Raw genomic sequence first — 9,534 nt, 5'->3', positions numbered from 1 at the left:
GGGTCTTCCTGAACCGAGGACCCTCGTGAAAGGGAACTCATATTTTGATTCCATTCAGGAATCTCGTGTATATTTGATTGCCAGGTACTTCCGCCAATTGTTTGCAATGCCTTCCTTTGTGTTTACTCGGAGTGTGCGTACGTCGTTTTTTCCGCGAGCACAAACGTGTCACGCAAACACACACACACACACTCACACACACACACACCTGCAGACGGGACTGCGGAAGGCCGTGACTCGCCCAGAACACTACACACGCTGGTGTTATTACTATGCAAGTGGATTATTCTAATTATTGTGTCAACTCTCCTCTTTCCGTTTTATTTAGTTTTCTCCCCAAAATGACAAAACCCTGCTTGTTGGACTGGAGTAATGTTACTGACTGTCAAGACTTACAAGCCAACTCATGTGAACTACAAGTCCATCCACTGACCCCCCCTTGTGTTTGTACGAAGGTCCTGATATGTTTTCAAAGTCTAGTTTTCTACATCCGTCAGTCACACGTGAGGAGCGCACGGAGGGATGTTGATGTGGGTGGTGGGGGTCTGGGTCTGTGTAGTGTGTGACATAGTGAAACGTGTGTGAGAACGCATCGAGACTCATGACTCGCCACCACCGCTTTTTAATCAGACGCCCGACGGCTCGTGAGCAAGTGCACCCGAGAGAGCGACTTGCCCTCTTGCAGGTGCACTCCAGAAGGGCCGGAGTGTCCACCGACGACTCTTTGACTCTGTTCAGTACTGTTACACTATTTGTGTTTCCCTTTCCTTCTTTTAAACCATGGCAACTCTGACCCCACAGTCAAAACCGCACCTGGCATCAATTCAATCTCAGATGAAGGGTTTCTGTTTTGAGGCAAAGCAGATTATGAGCTACTCATCACGTCCAGATAGAGAAAGTCCTCTCACGTTTAATGATTTGACCCAAATAACAATCATTATGGACGCCACAGACTTCTCTTAGATGTGCCCAGACATACCATCGTACCCTTTCACCCTGTTTATTCCCTACGGGGGATTATTTCCATCCAAAGGGAGTTGATCGCATTGGCGCATGAAATGCTCAGTTCCATGCACTCCTAGCCTGATTTATAAATTGAATAATTCTTGACATCCCTGACAGCCACGTCTGCTTTTTTAGCGATTTTAGAACCAGCAATGATGAGAGGCCCGAAATTGGTGACGGAAGGTTGTCGACTGGGTTAGAGTTGCCTGCATCTCCACACAGCAAGAAGACTTGACATGCAGTATCCTAGTCTGTATGGATTCAAACCTCAGCGGCTCGGTGCGGCTCACTCTCCGTGTTCACGGCTCCAGATGTGGTGTGAAAAGGAAGCGACAGAGTGTGGCCAGGACCGCTGAGATTGTTGGCGTACATGTAGATGCAATGTAATATTACCCCCCCCCCCCCCTCCCATTGCGATACAATGAGGGATTTTAAACTGGCGGCTGCTGTTTAGTGAGAAGCGGCCCCTCTTTGTCCTGGCTGATTCATGTGAGCAGTGGCCCTCTGAATGGACACGGAGCTACCGGTGGCCGGAGGGAACCACTGCCCAGCTTGTGGTTGTCGTTGTTTTTTTTTGACATTTTTATGTAAATATATTTTTTTCTATTTTATTTTTTAATAAACATTTTAAAACTGCCAGTCAGCGTGTGTTGTGTTTTGTTTTGTGTGTTGACAGATTCACATGGGCATTTAATGCTGCATTAATACAATAAAAAAACCACTGACACATTATCAAATAAAGCTCTTATGGTAAAAATATAAGCAAAGAGTTGGCAAATGTAAGCATTGTATCAGTCTCCACTAGTTGTTTGGTGCTGTGCAGGTAATATACGGTGGGTCTACCAGAGCAGGAAAGGTGCAGGACGCAAAACAAGACTAAACCGCTGACGAGAAGTGACAATTCTCTGTAAGTTTGTTACGACTGGTGACCCCTTTTATGTTATCGCAGTCATTTGACCCATTGTTCATATGAAAATATATTGAATGGTGCAGCTTTAACTTCTTGATTTATCTCGAACTAGTCTGAACTCTAGTGGTTTAGTTCCCTCTGTGTCTGAGAGGCTCCGGTATCCTCAGTCAAGATGTGGTTCTTCTCATCAAACACTGGGTGGTGCACATGTGCTACTGTTGGTGCTGAATTAGGAGAACCTCTCAAACACAAAGTACACTTTAACCCCATAAACCAAGCTTCACAGTGAGGATCCTGGTCCACTTGTCTTAACCTCACTGACATGAAAGAGTTGACCTAAAAGCTTTGGATGAAGGTGAAAGGGCCACAAAGTGAGCGTTGAATTGTGAGTCATGTATCTACTATATCTATCTATATATATATATATATATATATATATATATATATATATATATATATATATATATATATATATATATATATACTACTTATTATTACTAACGTACAAACTGTGTTCAAGGCAAGGTTTATAGTATACACTGTACAAAAGGTGTAATTGCCTCAAGGACCCTGACCCACAGGGGCCCCCAGGAGCACCATTTCCCCTGTATGACCATGTGTTTTTGGTCTTGTTAATTAATTGTAACTGTTTGGGAATATGGGATTATATGCCACGAAAGCACAATATCAACAGGTGCTTCCTTCTTTATTACGTGGAGCCCTTAAGGTCATGTCTTGAAGAGGGTCCCTGTTTCAACGTCTAGACTTTCATTACTGTGCACGGATGATGCAGTCCAGAGTAATTACATCTTGTGGGTATGTTCCAAAGTGACATCCTATTTTTTGGATTGCATTTGTATTTTTGTATGAAAAGACTGCTGAATTCTCACATTAGCTTTGGCCTTAATAATGCGTAATGTATTTTTAACAACTGGTTTTACACCAGTTGTCGTCTCACACTGGAATTGCACTGATGAAGAGATCTCTTCCTGGCATGAAGGAATGAAACAGCGACCAATTATACACACCAATAACGTCCACTATGCATGGGACTGTATTTCAACACACCTGAAACCATGTGAACATATCAATTAATAACAACCCATCAGCTCATGTTTGACTTTATGCAAAATCCAACTTTGTATTTTATTTCCCCCTTGCTGTGAAAAATCCACGTCTTTTATTTTGAAAATACTGTTGAACTTCCTTCGCTGTTAATCGATAACGTGCGAGCTTGACGCAAGCGACAGAAAGCTACTCATCAGATACACAAAAGGAGTGCACGGACCTGCAGCAGCGATGGGAATCAAACTGTACTACACCACCGTGACTGCCTCCCGGACGGTGAGTCGAGTTAACGAACGTAAACGGCGTGTTTGTGCTTGAAGCTCCGGCTGCAGCCAACAATGGTACCAATGCTCAGCCCGACAGTCACACCCAGCACCCTGTCAGTCAGTCCTCCTGACTAACGGTGCAGCGGGCCTGTGCTGGTCAGCGCCCATTTATATCATTATTATTGTAACGTCAGCATTAGCTAAATAAAGATGAAAGCTATCAGTTGTGAAACAAAACATTATGAGGACTTGAAAAGGCGAACTAGGATGCATGATTCCACCTCGTTTCTTTTATGTTGGCACGTTAGAGGAAGTTGTTTGTATCGAGCTATTTTATTTTGCAGAAATGTCTCCTCAAAATATGGACCGTATGTATTACATACATACATATTTATTACACTTTGCGTAATACTTACGCAAAGTGTAGCGACCCTGTGTATCCGCTTCCTGTTCGACAAACTTCGTGTAATCTGTCAGTTTAATGTTTCATGACTATTGCATAATAAATAAATGATAAAGGTAAGGCGTTTATTACCACCAATATGTGTCCGAATACATTAAATGCACTGAATAACACTTGTTTTATAGGAATTTCATCTTTTGTAAGAAGCTCACTTCCCTAATCCTGTTCTCGTTACTGTGGTTCGGTGGTGCACGAGCACGAGAACAATGACTACAATGTGATGAGTAACTCCAGTATGAGCTGCATGGTGGTTTATGTGTGAGCCGAATTAACCAGTGGACCCTTTAATTCAGGAAAAGTCAGATTATTTGATGCATGTGTTCGTCGTTTTCTCTTAAATACTTTGACTTTGTGATGAAGCTGTGCCACATTATTCCTCGCAGCAGTATGAAAACAGTGTATATGACAAAGCACTGGGCCACACATCTGGTACCTATTAGGGTTTTTTTTAGGAATTCATCATGTTGTGAAAAAGTCCAGTGACGTGCACGAGCGTTTAACCCTCTCATATGCAGTAATCTCATTTTATTTATATATATATATATATATATATATATATATATATATATATATATATATATATATATATATATATATATTTAAAATATTTGTTCATTTAGACCTTACAAAGACTGTCCTTCCTAGATTCTCAAGTATAAATCCCTTTTATCTTTACTTTATAAATGCTTTTATTACGTTTGAATTGTGTTCCCTCTCTTAATGCATTTTATGGATTATTCTGCGACAGAATCACACATCGGAAAAGTTGAATACAGGCAACACGCAGCGCTTCAAGAAGGGTTTCCACTCCATACCACTCAAGTATACGCTGTCAACTGCTGTAACTGTAGAGAAGCTTTGTAAAAGCAATTCTCCTTTTCAGCTAAACGCCAGCTTGTCTATTTTTGGGTGTGGTCACTTTACGAAACCCCCTCCCAACTTCCTCATTCGCCCCAACAAGATAGCAGAGCGTTCCCGAGGTCTATTAATCATCACCCAGGAGCCAGATAAAGCCACTGCTTCTCTATTGCAGCACTATGGCCTTGAGACGGGTGTAAATGTCCCTCCCCGTGAGGAGACATGACATTTCAAGTTTTAAGGGTTTAATGAATTGACTGGGTTCCTAGTTGGTATGCTGGGCCTCAGTACGTTTCTGATGGTGTGTGTGTGTGTGTGTGTGTGTGTGTGTGTGTGTGTGTGTGTGTGTGTGTGTGTGTGTGTGTGTGTGTGTGTGTTTTATTTTCTCAGGTGAAGTCTCAACAGGCAGAAGTGATGCGAATCCTTGAAAGTAAAAGCATCCAGTTCGATCTCATCGACATCTCTGTGGGCAGAGAGGTTTGTGAAGAGATGAGAAGCAAAGCGGGGAACCCGACAGCTGTTCCTCCCCAGCTGTTCAACGAAGACCAGTACTGTGGGGTGAGGAGCACACACACTAACACACACACACACACGTACTCTCCAACAGTCGAGCCGTAAAAGTCTCGGCATGAATGACGGCTGATAACCGTCAAGAAATGTGCCACTGTTATTGTCCACAAGAAGGCACGCACGGCCCACGGGTTTATATTTCAACAGGAAAAATTCATTTTTAATACACATTGCTTACAATTCTCTTACAACCAAGTGTTTAGAGTCCTTATCCCAAGTGTTTTCAGCCACAGCAGGCAGCTGCTTTCAAAGAGGAAGCTCTTAAAACCTGCTGTACAATTCCTGCTCAGCATCAGTCTGCAAGTTAGCTGCTGAATGTAGCATTTAGCGGCTAAACAGGTGTTTCCATCAGGAGCTGGTTGAGGTCAAATCAGAGAAAAGAGGGTGAATATGGACATACATTTATCACATGGTCAGAAACAGAACTCCAAATGACAAATAATGTTGCTCCAGATGTGTAAATAAGCAACGGTTGGCCAACGAGTTCACATTACCAACTTAAAAGGTGTTTTGTGACAGCTTGTTTCTGCTGCCTTCAAGTGGCCAATAACAGTTCCTGCAGGTTTAACAATGATATTTTCAAAATAACGGTCATCTTGTGCCCCGAAATGTAATCAACATTTTAAGTTGATTTATCTACATGAACTATTATGGTTTTAGTAAAGAATTAGCAGCTCTGTTTGAGCTCTTTGTTCAACATAAATTACAAACTTTTATTATTTTTCATGCAGCCATCGTATCAGAATGTGCGCGTTTGCTGACGGACTCTCTTCCCCTCCGCAGGACTACGACATGTTGTCTGAGGCGGTGGAAGAAGACACAGTCGACCAATTTCTGAAGCTGGCGTGAGAAATGCGGAGTGTAATTCTCAGTCTTAACCCCATATCCCCTCACACCCTGTGCCCTAACGGAGGCCCTTCATCCAGTCTCTCTCTGCACCAACTGGCAGTATCCACTCACTTTCAATGCCATAACGGAGAATGCCAAATATCTAACTAATCAGAAGACACACATTCCCCCTACTGCACCATGAAACTCAGTCTTACTCTGTTTTTTTTCTGTTCTTTCCTTTTGATTTCTTTCTGACCCTTTCCCTGTCTGACAGACTAGTGTTACTAAGTGCTCCCCGGAAGCAATGGGGTGTCTAAATGTGCGGTAATTAGGTCGACTAATCTCGGCCGCGGCCACATGATCGCTGGAGTTTAAACTAATCTGGATGACAACGTTCAACCCAGAATCTTCCTGATCCTCTGCGCACCAAACGCACAGTCATCACTCAGTCTTAACTACTTTTGTCATCTTTTTCTGTAGCCTTCCAGTTCCCATGTTGTACATGACCGCACACTATTTTTTTACTCCACGTTGATGCAAATGCACTGGGAAGTAGCAAGGACTGTAACGTCCTGAAACCCAATTAATCGTAAAGACTTAGAGCTGCTGAAAGATGCCTTTTTTTGGCGTGGACAGCTCTTTGTAATTTTGGTCCTTTGGTCACTTCATGCAACATTTGAGAAAAGGTTTGGTTCTGAAGTGGGAAACCAATAATCTCTTGCGCTCATCTGACCTGTTTCGAGGGGCGATAAGTGATTTTTTTGACAAATATTAAAAGTAAAAAATACTTAAATTCAGCCACAAACCTGTGCTTGTCTGTGACACAAAGGTAACAGACTAAATTACATCCAGACGCATTAAGGTACCAAACGTCTTGGGTACATTTCCTTCATTACATTTGCAAAGACGATTTAAAAAAATACATTTTATATTGTATATTGTTTACATCCTTGTTTGCTAGCAGGCAGTGTTTTTCCTCTCCGACTTTTTGAACAAATTGTTACTCTTCTTTGCGCGTTAACGCCACCAACTGTCAACCTGTGTAGGGCGACACTGGTGGCAGGAGTGTGTATTACTTGTGTGCGTGATAAGAACAAAGCGTAAAATCGTCTGTCCGTAGCGCTACTAGTAGTGAAAAATCCACAGGGTACCTTTTAAGCTAAGTCCTGTAAATGTCTGTATATTGCATCAGCCACACAGTGTCTTTTTTTTTTATACTCCATAATAATACCACCTAAGATATCAGTCAGAAATCAGACATTTTCAAATCGTACACATTGTTGCGTTAAAGGTGCAGTGTGTAGGATTTGGCGACATCTAGTGGTGAGGTTTGCAGATTGCAACCAACTGAAACTTCTCCCGCGTGTCAAGCGTGTAGGTGGCTGATGGCTGATATATATATTCCCCTAAATACTATACACTGTTACTTTTAATTAGTAATTGGTGACCAGTTGTAGCTTCTATTTAGTGCAATGAGGTCGTGCCCCATGTATTGTCTGTGCCTGTCGGGGGTATCAACAAACTATAATTGAAATTAACACATTCCAGTAATCTGTTTATTTACATTTTACTGCGCAGGCAACAACAAAATGGATTCAGTATTTCCCAACCAACATATCGCTCAGTGTGGAAACATTTATACTTTCATGAGAGGAAATCCAATTTACAGGAAACATAATTGAACAGGTAAAATAATACTTACGTATATATATATATATATATATATAGAATATGAATATAAATCAATATGTGTGATAATGGTCAGCAATGGGCCAGACTTATTTAAAAGCTTGGTGTGGTTGAACATTTCAGTAGTTAGCTGCTTGATTTTAGCACCCAGTAGAGGAGAATGAACAACTTTTCTTATCAATCGGTGCCAATATATATATATCTTTGCAGGTGGATTTTCACCGTAGTATTAGCACTTACCTGTTATCTTCTACGTTTTCCATAATCCGTATAGCTCCGTATGGCTGACTGACTGCACACACTTAGAAGGGAGCATTCCATGTTGATTGTAAATGATAAGACGGAAAAGATGTGAATCTTCTAGCTTTTCGACCACGTAGCTTGTCATTCCTGCTGTTTATTCAATGTTACAGTTTCACAGACTGTCCCGGGCATGAAGATGCAGTAATGTGACTATGCACTGACACCCTGCCTCACTCTGAACACAGACAAAAAGGTCAAAGCTGGTGTGTTTTAAATTGACCTGACTCAGTCTTACTGGCCTTAGGGAACACTCACCACATGGGAAACATGAAGGCTTTACTTATTTTCTCTTCTGTGTATGCACATTCATTCAGTTATATATCATGTTTTGGGTTATTTGTCTTTTTTTGTTGTTTTTTAATCGAGAACTACGTGTGTTTTCCCTCTCTAACTCTTCTGTCAACCCTCTCCCCTGCTTTTCAAAATTGTGTTGTTACAGTTTGGGATGCCCGGTAAAGACGGCCTTCACACACAATGTTTGTGCAGTGTTTTGTAAGTTGGTGGTTGTAGATGTTATTGATGTATATCCACTATGAATCATGTTTTAGACATTCCATGTCTCTCTCTCTCTCTCTCTCTCTCTCTGAGCTCCTGCTTTGCTTTTGGACCAATTACCCTGGGCCCAAAAAAAAGAAAAAAAGAAAAATAGGGACTAAAATGCTGTTGTCTTCCAAGAAGATTGTGAAAAATGATTTATGGGTGAACAAAAAATAATAAAATGGAGTTGAATCTACATGTCTGGATGTTTTTTCATTTAGTCCTTGTTTTAATGGAAACATTTACCGAGATAGTGCGAGGACATTTGCACACCCACAAGGGAGTCATTTCTAATTTGCAAGTCAGTGGAATATTCTGACTGCCAATAAATTCACATGGGGGACATCTTCCACACATTTATAGTAATGCTGCATGTATGCCTCACATTTTCTTTTTTTATATTGCACACAGACTTTATCATTAATACGTTCTGTATATGATAAAATATGACAGCAGGTTTGTACAAACAGAGCTAGTTAAATGCATAACAGCTAGTTTAATATGATTGGCTAATATGACAATGACTATAACAATTATTAATAATTAACAATAATCAGTAAATAGGAAATCATAATATATAATATAAATATAATAATACATTTGAAAAACAATGTTAATGGTTTGCTCAGTTGCAGTACCTCATCTATCCTTTAGGTGATGCTAATGTAGCATATGGGTCTTCTACTTTTGCAGAAGAAGAAGAAGAAGAAGAAGAAGAAGAAGAGATACAACCGGAAACGTTGATCCTGATTTCAAACTAAAAGCAAAACACGAAGTTGCATGTCGTATGCTGCTATGAACAAGATACAAAAATGCAAATCCACTCAATTGTGGACATACTATTGGGTAAAGGTTGGGAAAGAAAATATTGTGAGGATTATACTTTACAATAGCCCAGATAATAACTTTGCCCTTCCACACAGAATATGCTATAACTGTAATTATATTCCCCACTGGGGAAATATGTGTAATGTGACTATCATACACGCTGACAGAGATATTCATGGTTCAGTTAAACTAACTACAACAGTAAA

At 40.8% G+C, this 9,534-nt stretch overlaps 1 protein-coding gene across 1 annotated transcript; it reads left to right on the top strand.

The window, feature by feature from the left end:
* Positions 1 to 3,139: 3,139 nt before the first annotated feature.
* On the top strand, positions 3,140 to 8,690 carry sh3bgrl3 (SH3 domain binding glutamate-rich protein like 3). The gene is made up of 3 exons (XM_079175679.1): positions 3,140 to 3,259; positions 4,961 to 5,128; positions 5,924 to 8,690. Exons 1-3 carry the CDS (start codon positions 3,215 to 3,217, stop codon positions 5,987 to 5,989), a joined length of 279 nt encoding a protein of 92 aa, XP_079031805.1. The 5' UTR covers positions 3,140 to 3,214; the 3' UTR covers positions 5,990 to 8,690.
* The last annotated feature ends 844 nt before the right edge of the window (positions 8,691 to 9,534 follow it).

The sequence above is a fragment of the Pholis gunnellus genome (genome assembly GCF_910591455.1).
Source record: "Pholis gunnellus genome assembly, chromosome: 16".
Taxonomy (NCBI): domain Eukaryota; kingdom Metazoa; phylum Chordata; class Actinopteri; order Perciformes; family Pholidae; genus Pholis; species Pholis gunnellus.
Note: the sequence above shows the minus strand (reverse complement) of the source record. Positions and strands in the feature narration are given on the sequence as shown.

What these genes read in the sequence shown, in the direction of transcription:
- sh3bgrl3 (XM_079175679.1), top strand. Translation starts at nt 3,215, where the DNA reads ATGGGAATCAAACTGTACTACACCACCGTGACTGCCTCCCGGACG. An exon ending in CCGTGACTGCCTCCCGGACG is followed by an intron (nt 3,260 to 4,960) that starts GTGAGTCGAGTT and finishes TTATTTTCTCAG; the next exon opens with GTGAAGTCTCAACAGGCAGA. An exon ending in ACGAAGACCAGTACTGTGGG is followed by an intron (nt 5,129 to 5,923) that starts GTGAGGAGCACA and finishes TCCCCTCCGCAG; the next exon opens with GACTACGACATGTTGTCTGA.